Below are 23551 nucleotides of genomic sequence, written 5' to 3' on the forward strand. Positions count from 1 at the left end.
CAAGATGGAATGAACACTGACCGCCGTGTAGAGCATGAGGGTTCTTCTCAGGCTGCTGTGAAGATCCCTAACAGCCTGCTTGCATGTTTCCAAGGTGATGAACTCACCTGCAGTGAACACACACAGTTGTCAAGCCAAGTGAACACACACACACACGAACGTGAAAGGTCGATGCACTCAACAAGCAGATAGAGATAAGAAGAAGAAAAAGAAGGTTAGTAAATGCAGAAGTCCTACTGCTCACCCCTGTGGCATTGCCCGCAGGTTGGCGGCGCCACACACAGGGGAGACACGCACGCTGACTGACGCACGGGCTGGGTGGCGAGCGGTGGCCAGCGTGACGAGAGAGAATGACGACCAAGAGGAAGAGGAGAGCGAGAGAGCGACCAGTTAGGAATAAAAGGAACACCTGGCTGGGAGTGAGAGGGGGGCGGCCAGAGATTTTCCACCACCAGAGGGAGCACTTCAAGTCCAAGCCCTGCATCCCGATTACTAAAGAGACAAATGTGGAAAAATACTTATTGTACCATTATTCCCACATTTGTATTATTTATATTAGAATATCCAAGAATATATCAGCCAAGAATGAAACAATAAACATTCCTCATTTCAAAAACTGTACAATAAAAATTACTACATTTGTCTCATTTTAGCTTTTTGGATCTTATGAATTTTTAATAAAACATTATAACTTTATTCTTATTTACATTATAAAATGTTTCGTTTTCATATTTATTATTGTTGTGCTATGTAAGAATTTAATATTACAAATGTGAAAACGTATTCCTAATTATGCTTGGGAAAATACCTTCCCATCATAACAATTCATACTCATTATTTATCAAAAAAGTATTAAAAAAAATAAACATATGTAAAAAATAAACATCATAAAAAATAATATATAAACCTGAAAAGAAATGAATATGTTTGTTATTATTTATTATTATTTAAATAAAGTATTTTAATAAAATGTAATTGCTCAATATACAATAAATAAATAACAACTAGGAATAAGAATAAGTCGTCCCTTGTTTATCGCTGTTAATTGGTTCTGGCCATGGCCACGATAAATGAATTTCCGTGAAGTCGGAATCATTAACTATTAATCAAAAAATGAATAGCTAGAGCATAAAAAACTGTTTAAGACCTTATGTTTTTCAACAAAATGCTTAAAAAAGCTTAACTTAAGAAAAGTAATTGAAAGGTTTGCTGCACCGTGTTGGGGACGCTCAGGAGTGCAGTTGTCTGTGGCTTCCTGTCAATATTTACCTGTACTTATTTGACTAATGCATGTTTTTGGGAGATTCATTTTTCAATTTATTAGATTTTATATATAATTTTGTAGGTAACTTGTTTGGGGGAGAAAAAAAGAACATTTAGCATGTAAAGTAAAAAATCCTATAAACAAATGTTTAAAAAATCCTTAATAAAGGACCAAAAATATTATAGAATATGCTTTAAAAAATTCAAAAATGTGATGTGGTGAGGGACGACTGCATATAATATAAAAATAAAAAAATACAATTATGAGATTAAAAAAAAAAGCCATACCTCTCCGACACTGACGTCCTCTCTGGAGAATCTGTACGTAAGGACAATGTAGAGAAAATGAAACAAAGGTATACATTTAAAAAGTTGATGTTGTTTAACCTGGTTTGCTTCCTGCACAGGAAGTGACATCACACACTGTTGGACAGGCCAAGCTGGTCTTGTCGGCGCAGAGGCTGCGTCGAGGGCTGAGAGGCTGCTTGGGCTGAGGGATGCGGGTTGGTAAAACTGTGGCAGTGGGCTGCAGACAGACCAGAGAAGGCGACTCTAGCTCCAGATCACCAGACAACGACCTCCTGGCCTTGGAGGAAAGGGAGGACAAGCTGAAGGGGACGCCTGCATGCAGACCTTCGCCCAGCGAGGAGGAGCGGCTGCTCTTGGCCATGGAGCTGGCTGTGGGGTTCATGTAGGAGTGGGGGGAGCGGGGGGATTGCGGCGACCCCGGGGAGGGCGAGGACAAATTTGAGGACGGCTTGGGAGTGTCTCGGTCCAGGGAAAGATGCTGGGGCCTCTTGCAGACTTCCCTCTGGTCGCTAAGGGGCAGCACAAAACGCGGAGCTAAAGAAATGAGAAAGAGACCACCTTATTCAACTTTTCATTCATTGTTTCTTTTTTTTTAGTTTGTCCCTTCTTGCTTTTTTCTGTCTAAAATGTCACTGACTCAGAAAAAGATCAAAGGTAACACCACCAACAGCCTTTAGGGGGCACATATGAATCATGTTGCAATTTGTGTATGCTACCTACAAGCCAAGCTCAGGTTCTGGACAGACTGAGACTTCTGCAGACTTGTAGTGCCGTCCAGCAGCACTGAAGGCTTGGACAGAGGCGTGGAGAACCTCCACAGATGGGGCGCAGGCGTGGTCTTCTTCTGCGGTCTTGGGATGGGAGGAGAGACGGTAGCCCCCCTAAGAAGGACATTTTTGTCAAACAACTTCAACATTTTTCATCACAGTGTCACTTTCTGCCTACTTTGGTCCATAGGTGTTGCTGGGGGACACGGGGGTCTTGTCCTCCAGGTTTCTGCTCTGCCTGTCTTCCATTAAGGGTATTACTTTGGACACGAGGGGTTTGGAGGAGAGGCTGCCATTGTTGTAACTTATGGGTTATATAGTTCATGTGTGATGATCATTCATAATTTGCATGTTTGATTTAATTGCTGATAAATTGATCTATTAATATTTACAGCTAAAAAGAGTTAAAAGGGAATTGATTTGAATTATACATGTATTTGATATGGATTATTTGAGAAACACTGACATTGAATTGAGTTGTTTCTACTCAATAGCCTAACAAAGGGTAAACTAAAAGACTGCATGTTCCACAATGCATTGCGGCAAACCGGATGTTAGAAAGACCGGGAGCAGGTGCATTGTGGTTGTTGAGATGAGAATTACGAGCCTACGGGTGATGAATGAATGACAGATAACAACATATAAGGATCGTTTTGTACCGTTTGTATCCCCATTTTTTTCTTATATAAAGTTCAACTTTATTACACATTTCGACGTCCTGTCCAATACTTTGACCGTAGTTAATCTACAGCCATGTTCCTTTCCCTGCACTTTGGTCAACAGAGGGCCTCCCCTACACATGGCGACATCAGTTCACACTCACAATTAAGGTCAAATAAAATAAATAAAGTTTAAGAAAAATATTAAAACTAGTTTTTATTAGTACACAAATATTAATAAAATTTATTCTAGTTGTTTTTTGTTTTTTTAATTGTGTATTTCTATGTTTTTGGGGACCAAACAAGCATCTGAACATCCAGCAGATGTCCAGTAAGACACAATGGAGTCATCTACAACCTTGTATTTCTAGTTACCTTTGTAAATATTAGGGGTGTGGGAAAAAATCGATTCGAATTCAAATCGCCATTCTCACGTTGTACGATTCAGTATCGATTCTCATTTTTCAAAAATCAATTTTATTATTTATTTTTTAAATTAATCAATCCAACAAAACAATACACAGTAATACCATAACAATGCAATCCAATTCCAAAACCAAACCCGACGCAGCAACACTCATAACAGCAATAAACAGAGCAATTGAGAGGAGACACAAACACGACACAGAACAATCCAAAAGTAGTGAAACAAAAATTAATATTATCAACAACAGTATCAATATTAGTTACAATTTCAACATAGCAGTGATTAAAAATCCCTCATTGACATTATCATTAGGCATTTATTCAAAAAAAATAAATAAAAATGAACAATAGTGTCACAGTGGCTTACACTTGCATCGCATCTCATAAGCTTGACAACACACTGTGTCCAATATTTTCACAAAGATAAAATAAGTCATATTTTTGGTTCATTTAATAGTTAAAACAAATGTACATTATTGCAATCAGTTGATAAAACATTGTCCTTTGCAATTATAAAAGCTTTTTACAAAAATCTACTACTCTGCTTGCATGTCAGCAGACTAGGGTAGATCCTGCTGAAATCCTATGTATTGAATAATAGAGAATCACTTTGAATCGGAAAAATATTGTTTTTGAATCAAGAATCGCGTTGAATCGGAAAAAAAAATCGATTTATAATCGAATCGTGACCCCAAGAATCGATATTGAATCGAATCGTAGGACACCCAAAGATTCGCAGCCCTAGTAAATATACAATACACAGCCCTTTTCTTGGTTCTTATTAGTAGGCGTACATCAAGTACGAAGACACTTTCTCATTGACAAATTGACTGATCTATAAACACTAAAGACACACTGCACCAGGGGCCATTTACAACCTGTGGCTCATTTTGTATTGGCCCAAAGCACTTTAATGACAATTAAATCAAATTAAACAAAAAAATTAAAAAAAAAAAAAAAAAAAAAAGAGCAAAGAGGCACAATGTGAAAGCTTAATTGATGACACCAATAACTAGAGGTGTCCCTATACAACTTTTGCACTTCCCATATGATACTGATATTGGAACCTTGAGTATTGGCCGTTACCGATACAAATCATACATACTTTTATTATTTTGTAGTGTGGAACGTTAGAAAAGGTTTATTCAAGGGAAATGAGTCAAATAGAGTACAATTGTAAGTATGAAAAACATTAATCTATTTATCATTAAATGTCTGTAATAGACTTATGCTGTCTTTAGGTTGAAGTATAATGCTAATTGGTGTTTTGTCGACACCTCGTGGCCACAATAATTTAATAAATTAAGCTGGTGATGTAGTAAGTTGAATGATGCGGACACATTTGTTACTGGGTACTTTCTAATACACTTCTGCGTTGTTGACATCGTATATGTAATTAATATGAAACTATGATTATTTCATTGTGTTTATAGTACTGTGTGATACGGACAAAAATAAATACCGTATTTTCCGCACTACAAGGCGCACCTAAAAACCTCCAATTTTCTCAAAAGCTGACAGTGCGCCTTATAATCCGGTGCGCCTTATATATGGACCAATATTGAGCCACAACAAACTTAAACTTCATTTTCATAAAGTTTAGGTCTTGCAACTACAGTAAGCAGCCGCCAACTTCTTTTTTCCCCCGTAGAAGAAGAAGTGCTTCTTCTTCTACGGTAAGCAGCCGCCAACTTCATTTTCCCCATAGAAGAAGAAGTTCTTCTTCTATGGTAAGCAGCTGCCGAGTTCACTTCCCCCCGTAGAAGAAGAAGCACTTCTAACCCAAAAATGGCTCCTATTAAGAGACACGCTTACGACGCAGAGTTTAAACTCAAGGCGATCAGTCACGCAGTAGAACACGGGAATAGAGCAGCAGCGAGAGAATTTAACATTAACGAATCAATGGTGTTTAATTCGAACACTGAAGAAGAAGAATTTGAGGGATTCGTGGATGAGGAATAACTTCATAAAGTGAGCTTTACATGTTTATTTTGTGTGTATTGTTGTGTGACATTAACGTTTGAGCAACGTTGAGTTATTGATATTGTTATTGCTCTGCACTATTTCGAGTGTTACTATATTGTGATTGCACTAACATTTGATTTACCGTAACAGTATCACTGTTTTTTACGTGTTTATTGAATCAGGGAAAAGTTCCCCTCCACTATGTGATATAAATGTTGCACTACATGTTATACCTTGCTGTTGTTAAAAGATAAACGAAATACCACGTCACTGACTTTACCTCGGGGAAATGTATAAAACAGCTGTTTATTCATTTTAGGAGTGAACAGAGTTGTCAGAACACTGGTTTGTAATCTATTAATAAAGTTTGACTGACCTATCTGACTGTTCTGTTGACATTCCCTTTAGCGCAGCTCCATCTAATGGATGCATAGGTGCGCTTTATAATCCGGTGCGCCTTATATATGAACAAAGTTTTGAAATATGCCATTCATTGAAGGTGCGCCTTATAATCCGGTGCGCCTTATAGTGCGGAAAATACGGTATCCCAGGTACAGTAATTGTATATCTCGATAACAATATACATCACGATATAGTATTTTTTCTTAACATTATATTTATACACACATGAAATGAATGCCAATTTTGCCTATTTTTGGTCCTTTTATTTGTAAAACATATTTTATATGTAAAAAGATAAGACAAATAAAAAACAATAAAATGCATTTTTAGTTTTGACAGTGTATACACTAAGTCATGTCTACACATGAATATAGAGACTGCATCTGTAATTTGAACAACAACTCTGTTAGGCTCGATGGCTTTGTTTTTATTTTCATTATGTAGTGGTTTTGAGGTAACGTTCGTATCTTGTCGCATTTGAACACCTTTTCTGTACTGTTCTTCATGTCCTGTCTTCAAGTGATAAAAAAGAATAGACGTGTCCAAGTAGCTAGCAACTACTCATTTGCTGCATGTTTTACAGATTAGCCTACCGTGATTGGTCAGTGTCAGACTTTGTTAGTCCAAACAAATACGTTTCTCTTCCCTCTTTTTGGCACCAATTCCTTTTCGGTTTTGCTGGTTTGCTGACGTGGTTAGCCACGTGGGCCCACCACCCGCGGTCGGAACCAGTGGGGTTGGGTGCGCTGCCAAGTGGATGGCGGTGAAAGTGGAGTCTCCGGACGGACCAATTCGGGGCAGCTGAGGCTGACTTTCGGGACGTGGAACGTCTCTACGCTGGTGGGGAAGGAGCCTAAGCTGGTGCGAGAGGTGGAGCGCTACCGGTTGGATCTGGTGGGGCTTACCTCTACGCATAGCAAGGGCTCTGAAACCACACTCCTGGACAAGGGATGGACCTTGTTCACTTCTGGAGTTGCTCAGGGTGTGAGGGCACAGGCGGGTGTGGGGATACTCACGAGTCCCCGGCTGAGTGCCTGTACGTTGGAGTTCACCCCAGTGGACAAGAGGGTCGCCTCCCTTCGCCTTAGGGTTGGAGGGGGGAAAACTCTGACTGTTGTGTGTGCATACGCACCGAACAGGAGTTCAGAGTATTCAGCCTTCTTGGATACCTTGCATGGGGTCCTGTATGGGGCGCCGGCAGGGGATTCCATAGTCTTGCTGGGGGACTTCAACGCGCACGTGGGCAATGACAGTGATACTTGGACTGGCGTGATTGGGAGGAACGGTCTCCCTGATCTGAACCTGAGTGGTGGATTGTTATTGGACTTCTGTGCTAGTCACGGACTTGCGATAACAAACACCATGTTCAAGCATAAGGATGCTCATAGGTGTACCTGGTACCAGAGCACCCTAGGCCAAAGATCAATGATCGATTTTGTAATCGTATCAGCTGATCTGAGGCCGTATGTTTTGGACACTCGGGTGAAGAGAGGGGCTGAACTGTCAACTGATCACCATCTGGTGGTGAGTTGGGTTAGATGGCGGGGGTAACCTCTGGACAGAACTGGCAAACCCAAGCGTGTAGTGCGGGTGAACTGGGAACGTTTGGAGGAGTCCTCTGTCCGGAAGGACTTCAACTCCCACCTCCGGCAGGACTTCTCTGCCATCCCTGTGGAGGTTGGGGACATTGAACAGGAATGGGCAATGTTCAAAGCCTCTATTGCTAAAGCTCCAGATGCGAGCTGTGGCCAGAAGGTCTTAGGTGCCTCAAGGGGCGGTAACCCTCGAACACCCTGGTGGACAGTGGTGGTCAGGGAAGCCGTCCGACTGAAGAAGGAGTCTTACCGGGGTATGTTATCCCAGGGGACTCCGGAGGAAGTTGCAAGGTACCGACGGGCCCGAAGGGCAGCGGCCGTGGCTGTGGACGAGGCTAAGCAGAGGGTGTGGGAGCAGTTCGGGGAATCCATGGAGAAGGACTATCGGGCGGCACCAAAGCTGTTCTGGAAGACCATACGGCACCTCAGGAGGGGGAAGCAGGGAACAATCCAAGCTGTGTACGGCAAGGATGGGACTTTGCTGACTTCAAGTGAGGAAGTCGTGGGGCGTTGGAAAGAGCACTTTGAGGAACTCCTGAACCCAAATACATCAGACACACCCTCCCTAATAGGAGCAGGGCCTGAGGATGATGGGGGATCGACGTCGATCTCTCGGAGTGAAGTCACTGAGGTAGTTAGACAACTCCACAGTGGCAAAGCTCCGGGGGTTGACGAGATCCGTCCAGAAATGCTGAAGGCTCTGGGTGTTGATGGGCTGTCTTGGTTGATACGCCTTTTCAACATTGCGTGGAAGTCTGGGACAGTGCCGAGGGAGTGGCAGACTGGGGTGGTGGTTCCCCTTTTCAAAAAGGGGGACCAGAGGGTGTGTGCTAATTACAGAGGTATCACACTACTCAGCCTCCCTGGGAAAGTTTACGCCAAGGTACTGGAAAGGAGGGTCCGGCCGATAGTCGAACCTCAGATTCAAGAGGAGCAATGTGGATTCCGTCCTGGTCGTGGAACAACTGACCAACTCTTTACGCTTGCGGGAATCCTGGAGAGGGCCTGGGAGTATGCCTATCCAGTCTACATGTGTTTTGTGGATTTGGAGAAGGCGTATGACCGCGTCCCTCGGGAGATCTTGTGGGAGGTGCTGAGGGAGTACGGAGTGAGGGGAACCCTGCTGAGGGCCATCCAATCTCTGTACAACCAAAGCGAGAGTTGTGTCCGGGTGCTTGGATGTAAGTCGGATCCGTTTCCAGTGGGGGTTGGTCTCCGCCAGGGCTGCGCTCTGTCACCTATCCTGTTTGTGATTTTCATGGACAGGATTTCTAGGCGGAGTCGTGGCCATGGCGGAGAGGGTATACGTCTCGGGGGGCTAAAGGTTGCGTCACTGCTGTTTGCAGATGATGTGGTCCTGATGGCACCTTCGGTTCGTGACCTTCAGCTCTCACTGGATCGGTTCGCAGCCGAGTGTTCAGCGGCTGGAATGAGGATCAGCATCTCCAAATCTGAGGCCATGGTTCTCAGCAGGAAACCGATGGTTTGTACAGTCCGGGTAGGGGACAGGACTCTGTCCCAGGTGGAGGAGTTTAAGTATCTCGGGGTCTTGTTCACGAGTGAGGGAAAGATGGAGAAGGAAATCAGCCGGAGAATCGGAGCAGCTGGGGCAGTATTGCAGTCTCTCTGCCGCACTGTTGTGACGAAACGGGAGCTGAGCCAGAAGGCAAAGCTCTCGGTCTACCGAGCTATCTACATTCCTACTCTCACCTATGGTCATGAAGTGTGGGTAATGACCGAAAGAATAAGATCGCGGATACAAGCGGCCAAATGAGTTTCCTCAGAAGGGTGGCTGGCATCTCCCTTAGAGATAGGGTGAGAAGTGCAGTCACCCGAGAGAGACTCGGAGTAGAGCCGCTGCTCCTTCGCTTGGAAAGGAGCCAGCTTAGGTGGTTCGGGCATCTCGTGCGGATGCCTCACGAGCGTCTCCCTAGGGAGGTCCTCGTTGCACGTCCCACTGGGAGGAGGCCCCGCGGCAGGCCAAGGACCAGATGGGGGGATTACATCTCCTCTCTGGCCTGGGAACGCTTCGGGATTCCCCAGGAGGAAGTCGCAAATGTTGCTCTGGAGAGGGAAGTCTGGGGGTCTTTGCTGGAGCTGCTGTCCCCGCCACCCGATTCCGGATAAGCGGTTGAAGATGGATGGATGGATGGATGGATGGTTTGCTGATGCAGCAAACTGCTGCATTGTTGACATAAAGGTATTTACACGTGACGTAAAAATGCTCCCGCATAATAGCAGTGCTGCTGCAGTTATAGCAACGGCAGCCTAGATGTTAAAATTACAATATAAACAAGAGAAAATTATATTGTATGATGGACATTTTATGTCATACTACAATATATATCCTAATATTGCACAGCACTACTTGTTTATATTGACAAATGTGGTGTTTTAGACGGCGATTATTTTCAAATCAGGACACCTATTCAGTATGTGTCATGATCTGGCAGCTCTGCTGCCGCCTGTCTGCTTTGTGTTGCAGTGCCTGGTTTTTTGGCTACAGGCAACATCAGGCCACCTTCGTGCCCACCTGATACCCATTTCCTACCTGACTACTTAAGCTCTCCAGGGCATCTCCTCTGCTCTGGCTCCACTCACATTCCTCGTTCCTGTGTCTTGGTGACTGCCGTGTTTACTTATTACTCTCCACACTTTTTGTGTGCAACCTCTGTTTCTCTACACCTTTTGTGTGCGTCCTCAGTTGTTTTTTCTCACTCCTTTTTGTTAGTATTTTTATTCTTTCTTCTCTGCATTGGGGTTTACTCTGGCAAAAAACGATCGTGACAGTATGTCTAGCTTGTGTGCTATTGTGTTCTTCGCTGTTGTGTACCTGCTAGCGCCTGTATTAAAAAAAAAGACTGTTTAACGTTAGTCTAAAATACTACAAAATACCAAACTGGTGTGGTTTTTGGAGGACATTTAGGTGTTAACTGGCTGTCCAGCTTTGCGCAAGTAAACGCTGCAGGACTGCTTGTATTAGACATTATGTCGGAGATTGCATAATCTGATACTATTTTTTTGTTGATATTAGACCGATATCTGATATCAATATCGTATTGGAACACCCCTAATAACTAACACAAAGGCTTGGCTTTAAAAAGTTAAAACTGCAAAAAAATTTCTTCTAAGTTGTTTTACAAAAATAAACAAATAAAAATATCAAAGTGGTACCCCGCATCAGTTTCAGCATGTTTCCAGTCTGCAGTCATTGGTTGAAAAACTACACAATACTACACAATTCCATACTGTACAATATAATGCTATACCCTACTATGCACTATACACAGTCAAAAGTTTGGAGACACTTTCTGTTCCCTTCATCCGACCATCCATCCATCCATCCATCCATCTTTATCCGCTTATCCGAGGTCAGGTCGCAGGGGCATCAGCCTCAACAGAGAAGCCAAGAATTCCCTCTCTCCACCCACTTCGTCCAGCTCCTCCCGGGGGATCCCGAGGCGTTTCCAGGACAGCCGGGAGACATAGTCTCCCCAACGTATCCTGGGTCTTCCTCGTGGCCTCCTACCGGTTGGAGGTGCCCTAAACACTTACCCAGGGAAGCGTCCGGGTGGCATCCTGACCAGAGGCCCGAACCACCTCATCTGGCTCCTCTCGATGTGGAGGAGCAGCGGCTTTACTTTGAGCTCCTCCCGGATGACAGAGCTTCTCACCCTTTCTCTAAGGGAGAGTCCCGTCACCCAACGGAGGAAACTCATTTAGGCCGCTTGTACCCGTGATCTTGTCCTTTCATTCATTACCCAAAGCTCATGACCATAGGTGAGGATAGGAACGTAGATCGTCCAGTAAATTGAGAGCTTTGCCTTCCAGCTCAGCTCTTTCTTCACCACAACAGATCGATACAGGGTCCGCATCACTGCAGACGCCGCACCAATACGCCTGTCGATCTCACGATTGGCCATGGAGTGACCAAGACTCAGAGAGGTACCTGAACTCCTCCACTTGGGGCAAGATCTGTTCATCATCACGGAGATGGTACTCCACCCTCTTCCGGGCGACAATCATGGACTCGGACTTGAAGGTGCTGATTCTCAACCCAGTCGCTTCACACTCTGCTCCAAACCAATCCAGTAAGAGCTGAAAATCCTGGTCAGATGAAGCCAGCAGGACCACATCATCTGCAAAAAGCAGAGACCTAGTCCTGCAGCCACCAAACCGGATCCCTTCAACGCCCTGACTGCGCCTAGAAATTCTGTCAATAAAAGTTTTGAACAGAACCGTGACAAAGGGCAGTTCTGGCGGAGTCCAACCCTCACTGAAAACAGGTCCGACTTACTGGCGGCAGCGTGACCCAATCTCTGACACCGATCCTACAGAGAACGGACTGCCAATCAGTATGCATACCCCTCCGCACAGGACTTCCCAAGGCATACAGTCAAACGCCTTCTCCAAGTCCACTAAGCACATGTAGACTGGTTAGGCAAACCTCCCATGCAACCTTGAGGATCCTGCCGAGTATAGAGCTGGTCCACAGTTCCACAACCAGGACAAAAAACACACCGCTCCTTCTGGATCCGAGGTTGGGCTATCCGGCATAGCCTCCTCTGCAGTATACCTGAATAGACCTTACCAAAAGGCTGAGGAGTTTGATCACACGATAACTGGAAAACACCCTCCGGTTCCTCTTCCTAAAGAGAGGACCGCCAGAGGCACCACCCCCGATGTCCACGCAATGTTGCAGAGTCTTGTCAACCAATACAGCCCCATAGCATCCAGAGCTTTAAGGAACTTTTGGCGAATCTCATCGACACCCGGGGCCTTTCCACCGAGGAGCTTTTTAACTAAGCAACATTAGCTTGAGAAAAACCACAGATTCCCCAAGCACTGCTTTCTCATAGGAAGACGTGTATGTGTGATTAAGGTCTTCGTAGTATTCCCTCCACCGATCTTCAACATCCCGAGTCGAGGTCAGCAGCACACCATCTCCACCATACACGGTGTTGACAGTATACTGCTTCCCCCTCCTAAGGTGGCAGATGGTAGTCCAGAATTGCTTCGAAGCAGTCTGAAAGTCGTTTTTCATTGCTTCCCCGAACTCTTTCCATGTACAAGTTTTTGCCTCCTCGACCGCCGAAGACACACACCGGACACCGCACACCTTCTTGAGCTTGACGGCATCCTTCACCACTGGTGACCGCCAGCGGGTTCTGGGATTACCGCCTCGACATGCTCCAACCACCTTGCGGCCACAGCTCCGATCGGCCACCTTGACAATAGAGGCACGGAACATGGTCCACTCGGTCTCAATGTCCAGCGCCTACCTCGTGACATGTTCAAAGTTATTCTGGAGTAACTTTGCTAGACTTTTGCAGCAGATCCTCACAATGAGTTTGGGCCTGCCAGGTCTGTCCAGCATCTTCTGCCACCATCAAAGCCAACTCACCGCCAGGTGGTTATTGGTGGAAAGCTATGCCCCTCTCTTCACCTGATTGACCGCAAATCCGATGACACAACCACAAATTCGATCATCAAACCGGCCCAGGGTGTCTTAGTGCCAAATACACATATGGACACACTTGTGTTTGAACATGGTGTTCGTTATGGACAATCTGTGACGAGCACAAAAGTCCAATAACAAAACACCACTCGGGTTTAAATCTGGGAGGCCCTTTTTTCCCCAATCACACCTCTCCAGGTTTCACTGTCGTTGCCAATGTGAGCGTTGAAGTCACCAAGCAGAACAAGGGAATAACCTGGGGGAGCACTCTCCAGTACATACTCTAGTGACTCCAAAAAGGTCAGGTACTCTGAACTCCTGTTTGGTGCATAAGCACAAACAACAGTCAGGACCCGTCCCCCCACCCGGCGGCAAAGAGAAGCTACCCTCTCGTTTTCTGGGTTAAACTCCAACGTACAGGCTCTCAGGCGTGGGGCACTAAGTATTGCCCCCATTGTCCCTCACTGTTTGCAACGCCACACTGGAACAGAGTCCAGCCCCTCTCGAGAAAATTGGTTTCAGAGCTCTTGCTGCGCATCAACGTGAGTCCCAAGAGCTAACTATGCTATCTCCTATGAGTGGTGAGCCCTTTGGAGGGGGGATCCACGTTGCCTCTTTGGGCTGTGCCCGGTCGGGACAAGGCATTTGCCATCGAGTCCCACCTCCAGGCCTGCCTCCATTGGGGGGCCCCGGTGACCTGTGTCCGGCCGAGGGAAATCTGGGTCCTTGGTTTTGTCTTTTCCATAGAGGATTTCGAGAGGTCTTTCTGTTCCTACGCTATTGAATTTGGAAGTGTCTCCAAACCTTTGATTGGTGCAAATGAAGCGCAAACCTGTTATGATGTCCTCTGGCCAGGAAGCGTGAAGACATGCTGAGCCTTGGGACTCTGCTGGGTTCAGCTGCAGAACACAAACCAAGAGAAGATAAAATAACTAACATAGCTAAATGTCCAAATCCTGTATGTCCCAGATTGTTGGCTGTAATCCCGCCCTCTGCATGGTCCAACTATGTATGCCACGCCCTTTAAATACACACATTAATTTTACTCACTGGTCATTTTTACATCGTGTCATTTTTGAACATTTCTTTTGTGTATGCGCATAAGAGTAAGTTGTGATTAACATTTTTTTATTCAGTGTAACTTCTGTTCTCATGAACCATTATTCGTAACACACGCTATTCTATTTTTTGGTGACTTACAGAAGCTGGAACTTTTTTTGTCTCTAAAAGTCAAAATGTTCCTTCAAAGTTCTCTAACCTGTGCTGCAAATGTCCACAAGCCTCTCAAAGTTCTGCTTGAGGAAATCTTCTGGGCTGTCAAGCTCGGCTGTCACCGTCCTGAGCACTTCATCAACGCTAGTGGTCTCAGCCTTCTCTGCTTCCTCTTCTTCCTCCTTGCTATTTTCCATCTTTTCCTCATCATCATTTGAGCTGTCTAAGCTGAGGGATACTGCAGAGTCTGGCAGCAAAAGGAAACACAAGTGAGACACAACATATTTACCAGAAGCTCCAAGTTATCTGAAATCCAGACATCATTAAAAAAAAAAACGAGTAGAGTTTTGCTTCTTTGCTCACCATTCAGGACTCCATCAGGACTGTCAGAGTCCAGCGAGGAGGCGCTATCCGGGCTGTAGCTGTCCTGGCTCTTACTGAGGGCCTTGTGGCATGGTGGATCCTTCACCATGCAATCACTGTAGATCAATTAGGAAAATGGTGACAGACAAATCATGCATGAGCACTGATGTTTGCTCCCCATGAGGCGTACATGTTTGGTAGACCCGTCTCCTCCTTATTGCCATCCGTTGTTGTCCAATCACAGTTTCGCATAGGCCGAAGCCGCTTGGCCTGCTCCTCAAAGTGCTGCTGTCAAAAAACAGACAGTGAGCCGCTGCAGGATTAAATTCAGGCGTTAGAATCTTCTGGAGAAGTTCAAGTTCACCATGGACTCGTGGAGGCTGGACATGCTGCGTCTGTCTCTGTCACGAGTGTTGGAGTCGGCAGTTTTGTTGGGGACAAAGGTCTCCAGCTGCCTCAGGTCCAGCATTGACTTGACCATCAACTCCAAGGAGCCCATACGATGAGACCAGCGCCTTCGAGGACGACCACTGATGCCGGGTGTGGTCACTGCGGGCTGTGATCACATGAAAAAAACATTACTACTATATTATTACCTCTGTCAGCAGGTTTGTCTGTCAGTTAGTTAGTTGGTTAGTTAGCAAAAAAAACCAAAAAGTTATGGGCTGACTTTCATGAAACTTTCAGGAAATGTCCAAAATGAGATAAGGAACAAGTCATAACTTCTCCATGTGTGTATGCTAGCGGCCCCACAGAGACAAATATAGTGGAGACTTGTTCACTCCGTTTCTTTCATTCCGCTATAAATTGTTCAGACAATTTGGAGATAATCCGGATCATTTCTACTACGTTAGCCTTAATGAATTTCAACTTCTTTTTGTGTGTATGCTAGCGGCCCCACCACCAACCACAGTGACATCGACAGTGGATGACTGACAAGGCTTCACTTAGTTTCTTTCATTCTGCTACAGATAGCTCAAAATGTCAGGGGCAAATTTTGATTACATTTTCAGGGAATGTCAGAAATAAAAGATAGGGAACAAGTGATTACAATTGCTTTCTAGTTATTATAAGTAGTAGTAAGAAGTAGTATGTGTATATTTATTTAATTAAGATTGGGGCCCTTTATAGAATAGAATAGAAGCACCACAGTTTGCTCACAATAAACAATAAACACTTGGGTATTTTTTACATGTGAATAATATAAATACATGTGAATAATATAAATACAGTCTATTATACAGCATTATTCACATGTGAATAATATAAATACAGTCTATTATACAGCATTATTCACATGTGAATAATATAAATACAGTCTATTATACATTCAAGTACAGTCAAAAAGGAACATATGCATTATACAGTCTGATGGCTGTCGGTATGAAGGACTTCCTGTGTCGTTCCGTGTTGCATTTTGGGAGTCTGAGCCTTCCACTGAACGTGCTCATTCTCTCCGCCAGGTCCGAGTGTAGTGGGCGGGAGGTGTTGTCCATAATGGCTAGGAGCTTTGCTAGACTTCTCCTCTCTGACACCACCGCCAGAGAGTCTAGCTCCATTGCCACCACGTTACTGGCCTTCCTTACCAGTAAATCATTTGTACCGTATTTTTCGGACTATAAATGGCATTTTTTTGCATAGTTTCCCCAAAAAATGCGACTTATACTTCAGCGCGACTTATATGTTTTTTTCCTTCTTTATTATGCATTTTCGGCCGGTGTGACTTATACTCAGGAGCGACTTATGTGTGAAATTATTAACACATTACCATAAAATATCAAATAATATTATTTAGCTCATTCACGTAAGAGACTAGACGTATAAGATTTCATCGGATTTAGCGATTAGGAGTGACAGATTGTTTGGTAAACGTATAGCATGTTCTATATGTTATAGTTATTTGAATGACTCTTACCATAATATGTCACGTTAACATACCAGGCACGTTTTCAGTTGGTTATTTATGAGTCATATAACGTACACTTATTCAGCCTGTTGTTCACTACTCTTTATTTATTTTAAATTGTTTTTCAAATGTCTATTTTTGGTGTCGGGTTTTATCAAAAAAATTTCCCCAAAAATTGCGACTTATACTTCAGTGCGACTTATATGTGTTTTTTTCCTTCTTTATTATGCATTTTTGGCAGGTGCGACTTATACTCCGGAGCGACTTATACTCCGAAAAATACAGTAGTTCTTAACTTAAATCACATGCATCACAGTATAACCATGTGATTACGGTCAGCCAATCATAATAATAATAAGATAACGACAATAATGAAAAAGTTATTGTTAAGTGTAATGGGAGTAATATTTATATAATGGAATATTTTGTGCATTTTATTCTTTTTATGTAAATATAATATACTTATTTTTGGGGGACACCCCCACTAAAGTAAAACACAAAAAATGGCTAAGTAACCAAATATAATCAAGAATTTCAATGTTTATGTCAGGAGCTGGAACCACCGTAGTGGCGTGATGCCAAGGATGCAGAGACAGAAGGCAGACGGTGAGTAAAATAACATGATATAATGTGAACAAAAGGCGCGCTTACACGTAGAGAAGTAAAGAACCGAAAAATCACTCACAAAAAGAAGTGGAGAAAAAAAAAAGAAGGTGAGTGCACCAGAAACGGAACTTGCTTTGTATCAAGAACAAAACGTGTGCGTGAAGAAATGCAAAGCATGTTCAAGACAGTGTCGGGATGAAAAACGAGACTAATTGGCAACCGGGTACAGGTGTGTCCCGCTTGCCAATCAGGCAGCAGGTGTGGAAGCCTGTCCACGGCATGAGGAAGTAAATACTACAAAATAAGGGAACAGGAGAAGACCTAAAATACCACACACAGAGAAAAAGCATACATAAGTCCAAAACAGTTACAAGGCTGTAACAGTTTAGTGCATAAAATGCAGAGTTTGGTTGGCTGAGTGGTATCATGTGAGATACATTTTGATCAATCCTTCATATACACATAACATTCAAATACATTTTTTATAAATGCTAGAATTTGAGAAAAATCATGCAATTTTTCACATATTCACCTCAAAAATAGCAATTAAAATGGAATAATATTGGGAAAAGATATTTGATGTTTTTATTGTCGCACATTTCAATTTATAATCAACGTCAACTTTATCCAAAGTAATCTAATGTCAAATGTTATCATTTAGAAGCAATTTCTAGAGGAACTACACGGTACCAGACACACACACACACACACACACACACACACACACACACACACACACACCCCCGGCCTCTAGGACAACAACACTAAATTAACACTAAAGAGAACAATATGCCAACATTGTTTATATTTATGTCAAAAAAAGTATTTTGTTGGATAGCCATTGATTATGACATTTTATTTCAGCGCTTAACATCACTTTATTCAAACTATATCCTATGGAGGATCAAATTAAATTAATACATCAATCTTTTGAAAGTGTGTCATTGTTTTATTTGATGTAAAAGTAAATAAGGTTATTAATCATTTAATTGATTATAAAATTGTGAAATATTTAATCAAATCATGAAATAATGAAGTACATATTGTAAAACATTTAATAAATGATAAAATAATTGTATTTATTTTCACATGAAATAAATGAATGATACATTTAAAAACACACATATACCGTATTTTTTGGACTATAAGTTGCTCCGGAGTATAAGTGAAGTGAAGTGAAGTGAATTACATTTATATAGCGCTTTTTCTCAAGTGACTCAAAGCGCTTTACATTGTGAAACCCAATATCTAAGTTACATTTAAACCAGTGTGGGTGGCACTGGGAGCAGGTGGGTAAAGTGTCTTGCCCAAGGACACAACGGAAGTGACTAGGATGGCGGAAGCGGGGATCGAACCTGCAACCCTCAAGTTGCTGGCACGGCCGCTCTACCAACCGAGCTATACCGTCCCGGTGAAAAATGCATAATAAAGAAGGAAAAAAACATATATAAGTTGCACTGGAGTATAAGTCGCATTTTTTGGGGAAATGTATCTGATAAAACCCAACACCAAGAATAGACATTTGAAAGGCAATTTAAAATAAATAAAGAGTAGTGAACAACAGGCTGAATAAGTGTACGTTATATGACGCATAAATAACCAACTGAGAACGTGCCTGGTATGTTAATGTAACATATTATGGTAAGAGTCATTCAAATAACTATAACATATAGAACATGCTATACGTTTACCAAACCATCTGTCACTCCTAATCGTTAAATCCGATAAAATCTTATAGGTCTAGTCTCTTACGTGAATGAGCTGAATAATATTATTTGATATTTTACGGTAATGTGTTAATAATTTCACACATAAGTCGATCCTGAGTATAAGTCGCACCCCCGGCCAAACTATGAAAAAAACTGCGACTTATAGTCTGAAAAATATGGTATGTATATATATATATATATATATATATATATATATATATATATATATATATATATATACTGTATATATATATATATATATATATACTGTATATATATATATATATATATATATATATATATATATATATATATATATATATATATATATATATATATATATATATATATATATAAATATATATATATATAATTCCAATTACTGTATTTTCCGCACTATAAGGTGCACCAAATTATAAGGCGCACCTTCAATGAATGGCATATTTCAAAACTTTGTTCATATATAAGGTGCACCGGATTATAAGGCGCACCTATGCATCCATTAGATGGAGCTGCGCTAAAGGGAATGTCAACAAAACAGTCAGATAGGTCAGTCAAACTTTATTAATAGATTACAAACCAGCGTTCTGACAACACTGTTCACTCCCAAAATGAATAAACAGCTGTTTTATTATTTTCCCCGAGGTAAAGTCAGTGACGTGGTGTTTTGTTTATCTTTTAACAACAGCAAGGTATAACATGTAGTGCAACATTTATATCACATAGTGGAGGGGAACTGATTCAATAAACACGTAAAAAACAGTGATACTGTTACGGTAAATCAAACGTTAGTGCAATCACAATATAGTAACACTCGAAATAGTGCAGAGCAATAACAATATCAATAACTCAACGTTGCTCAAACGTTAATGTCACACAACACAACACACAAAATAAACATGTAAACCTCACTTTATGAAGTTATTCCTCATCCACGAATCCCTCAAATTCTTCTTCTTCAGTGTCCGAATTAAACAGTTGGGCGAATACGGCATCCAGCAGTGTCGCTGCTGCTCTATTCCCGTGTTCTACTGTGTGACTGATCGTCTTAAGTTTAAACTCTGCGTCGTAAGCGTGTCTCTTAATAGGAGCCATTTTGGGGTCTTTACATAAACAAACAAATGGAAATCAAAACGGCACGCCTCGCGCAGTCATATATCCCAGCATGCACCGCGCGCTTCTTCTTCTTCTACGGGGGCGGCTGCTTACCGTCCGGTGGAAAATGAAGACGGGGGAAAATGAAGTCGGCGGCTGCTTACCGTAGTTGCGATTGATTGATTGATTGAAACTTTTACCTGTTGGAGGCTCAATATTGGTCCATATATAAGGCGCACCGGATTATAAGGCACACTGTCAGCTTTTGAGAAAATTGGAGGTTTTTAGGTGCGCCTTATGGTGCGGAAAATACGGTATAATTATTTAATAACACAACTATAAACACATTTATGTATTTATTTAATTTGGTCCCATTTGACCCTCCATAATATCCATTTTGCATCACTTACTTTTGTCAGTTCCCAGTCAGGTCCTTCATCTGAACCACCTGTTGGATGAAAAACGATCCCAGGATATCAATATTTTTCATGGAAAGGTATGACTATTTAACATTAGTGCTTTGATTGAACCTGTGTCTTCTTCGCCATGACTGCTGTCTGAGGACGTGTTAATCTCTTCTTGGTCGTTGGAGTCTTTGTTGTGACCTTCATCTTCGTCCTCGCGCTCATGGTTGTGGTCGCTGTCAGAGGACAGGCCGACCAGAGCAGGAGCGCTGTACGCCTCTCGCCTGCAATCAAAAACAAAACAATTGAGGTAAAAAAAAAGATGGTGGATTCAGAAAAGGGTTACATATCTGTCGCCTCTGCTGGTCTCTTACCAGAATGTCCAAACATGGTGGCCACACACTCGCCAGTGTAGAAGTCAAAGATGCTGATGTTCTTATTGGAGCAGCTTGCAGCCACATACTGGCCTGATGGATCGATCTGAACCTGCATGAAAAGCCACCACAAGTAAAATATCCACTGCAAGAAATCTGTCTTCCGAAGAGAACATTGAGAGACATTACTCTGAGTAGGCTTCCGTCTTCACTCAGCGATCCTTTGTACAGTTTCCTCTGTTTGCCACTGCTGATATTGAAAATCCTGGCGATAAAATACACATACCATCAGCACGCAAGCTTGCCGTTTCATTGCACCGCTTTGAACGCACCTGATGCAGCGGTCCTGGCAGCCGACAGCAGCGTACTTGCAGGTGGGGTCTACACCCATATCATACAGCGTGGTCTTCCTCACTGTGTGGTGGGAACGGCGGAACTCTGCTCCTTTGTCACTCTGCAACATCAACAATAGCATGGAATTGAATGGAAACATATTTTTGTTTGTTTACTGAAATGTTTACAAGGTGTTCTCCAGTAATGTCATTACTAGCTAAAAAAATGTTTGTCATCTCATTTCAGCACAATACCACCTCCAATGAATGCAGGGCTGTCTCTGGACTAACTGTTATACTTTAATGTGTGAGTTTGTTTTACAAGCCTCCTCTCAGGTAGTGAACCTCTTACTCGCTGGCATTAGCTTATAGCTCGGATTGGACATAACTTTGTTTTTCTAACCATGGAAAGGAATGTGAAGGACAGTGATGGGAAGAAGAATTGGATGATACTCATAATAATTTAAGATCATTAATGATAAAGAAATACTTTAATTAAAGAAAGAAATCATCAAAAGTATAACTGAGCGTGTAGCTAGCTAACTTGGTGAAGCAGTTGGAGCGTAATACCAGAGGTTGGACCAAGTCATTGCTTTGCAAGTCACAAGTAGGTCTCAAGTCTTTGCCCTCAAGTCTCGAGTCAAGTCCCGAGTCAAGACAGGCAAGTCCCGAGTCAAGTCCAAAGTCAAGACTGGAAAGTCTCAAGTCAAGTCCCAAGTCCTGCATTTTGAATTTCGAGTCCTTTCAAGTCCTTTTAACCACAGACTAATATATTTACACAGATTGTGTATGCTTTTAAAACGCTGTATTTATTTATTAAAACAAGTGCATTATAAATTGCAGGGGAAAAAAAGTGCTGACATTGCACTTCATAATAGCACTATTATCCAGTAATTTTAAACATTTAACTCATTCTTTTACAGAATAAACACATTTGAAAAAACAAGTGCGACTGTACTTATTTGCACAAAAGTGTTAACATTGTATTTCCATGGCATATTGCATTGTAACTAGTTCCACAGCAGTTTCTATCCTGTTCTTACCTTATCTCATTGATCTCATCTCGTACTGTCTGTACAAAAACATGAACAAAACAATGAACAGAGTTGTACTTTTTAGATGTCAGGGCCCTATGCAATATGTACACATATTGTTAATATAGTATACATTTTAACGTTACGTTACTGTGTGTGATACATTGACTAACGTAACGTTTTGTCTAGGTACCTCATGCAACCCTGCTTAAAAAAATCACTTGGCAAAAAGTATGAATAAGGTAGCGAACTGCAGTGGACGCAACAGATTGCCGTGTTTGCAATGACGTTATAACAATAGACATCTTATAAGTAGAAGCAGCATTGGTTGCTGTGACGCGAGCAATTTGGCCGCCATCTTGAAGTAGTGACAGTTGACAGGTAGAAAATAAAGATGGTGTTCAGCGTTTTCCTACTCAAATGAGCGGACTGTTGAAAATAGGAATCGGGGGATTACTTTTCACAAGTAAGATTTAACATTAATGTACTATTGGTTGTATTTTATGAAAATAATATTACCACAGAGTTGAGAAGGAGCAAAGATCTTCAATATTTGTATGTGAAAATCACAAAGAAATCTTCTGGGGGAGGATGACTGCCCTACAGGGGTTTGGTTTACAAACTTTCAGCCCCACCTAAAACAAAATTCACCAGCCGCCACTGATTATGATGCATTCTCATTTTAGGCAAAATATAAGACAATACTTTCTTAACAGTATAATTGTAACCAGGAATAAGTCTTCAAGTAACAATATTCAAATACTAACATTGTTGGGTAAGACAGAATTTGGTTTTATTCTGAATCCAGTGAAACAGATTGGTGGTTTTAGCTGATAAAGACTTTCAGGTGTTTATATATGTTTATGTTGAAGTCTTTGGCAGACGCTTTTATCCAAAGCGACATACATAAAAAATACATATAAAACAATGACTGTAAACATGATAGCTGACCGTTTTTTTCCCCTTTCTCTGGGATTATATTCCCAGTTTTGATCTCGGACGTCTGGTCACTTATAGCGTATAAGAATATTATATTACTGTTAAGCAAACTATGAATAATAAAACACGCCAAAACATGTTTCCTTTATCATAGCTACACGTATGACAAAAAAGCGCGTGAAAATCAGTGGTATTCAGTGAGGTAAGATGAATTAAATGCGCTGACAGTTCATTGCTCCTGCCAAATGAATTGCGCTGAGTGGAGCGGATCACCACTCCAAGATGGTGGCCCCGCGTCTCGTCTGCGCCTGTAGGCAGTAGCGCTCCATGCTGCGTACCCTTATAAGATGTCTAAGGTTATAACGTTAGCAGTGAGTTTACAGCCTCACTGATTTAACTACACACCAAATAAAAGTTACGTTACTTAGCCAATAAACGTTATCTTACATTCAAAACTTACCCTTTGTGCAACTTCAAATGTCGAACGAAGTTGTAAGTTGTTGCGTCTCCATCTGTAATATTCGAACTGCGTGATTTGCATACGGCAATTTGTTTTTTGTTGACCAAGTCGTAGTTTTAATACCCGAACGAAATTAACTTTGGCATAATTTTTTCTCACTGCCGCATTGTTTGACAATTCTTCTTCATTGGTTGTCCTGCAATTTGATTGGATGAGAGCTGTGTGATGAAAACAGCGTAGATCTAATTTGATTGGCTGTTGTACTGAGAGCAC

The 23551-nt window shown here is 42.1% G+C and overlaps 1 protein-coding gene across 1 annotated transcript in view; it reads right to left on the reverse strand.

The window, feature by feature from the left end:
- The window catches only part of LOC133648668 (mitogen-activated protein kinase-binding protein 1-like), a 55154-nt gene that overhangs the window by 668 nt on the left and 30935 nt on the right, over positions 1-23551 (reverse strand). Inside the window, 15 exon segments of the mRNA XM_062044965.1 lie at positions 22-107; positions 245-492; positions 1552-1582; positions 1651-2106; positions 2293-2453; positions 13677-13743; positions 14103-14303; positions 14420-14535; positions 14610-14707; positions 14784-14975; positions 20146-20183; positions 20266-20439; positions 20442-20625; positions 20703-20778; positions 20846-20967. Of these exon segments, the coding sequence (XP_061900949.1) occupies positions 22-107; positions 245-492; positions 1552-1582; positions 1651-2106; positions 2293-2453; positions 13677-13743; positions 14103-14303; positions 14420-14535; positions 14610-14707; positions 14784-14975; positions 20146-20183; positions 20266-20439; positions 20442-20625; positions 20703-20778; positions 20846-20967 (2250 nt within the window).

The sequence above is a fragment of the Entelurus aequoreus genome, linkage group LG04, assembly GCF_033978785.1.
Source record: "Entelurus aequoreus isolate RoL-2023_Sb linkage group LG04, RoL_Eaeq_v1.1, whole genome shotgun sequence".
Taxonomy (NCBI): Eukaryota; Metazoa; Chordata; class Actinopteri; order Syngnathiformes; family Syngnathidae; genus Entelurus; species Entelurus aequoreus.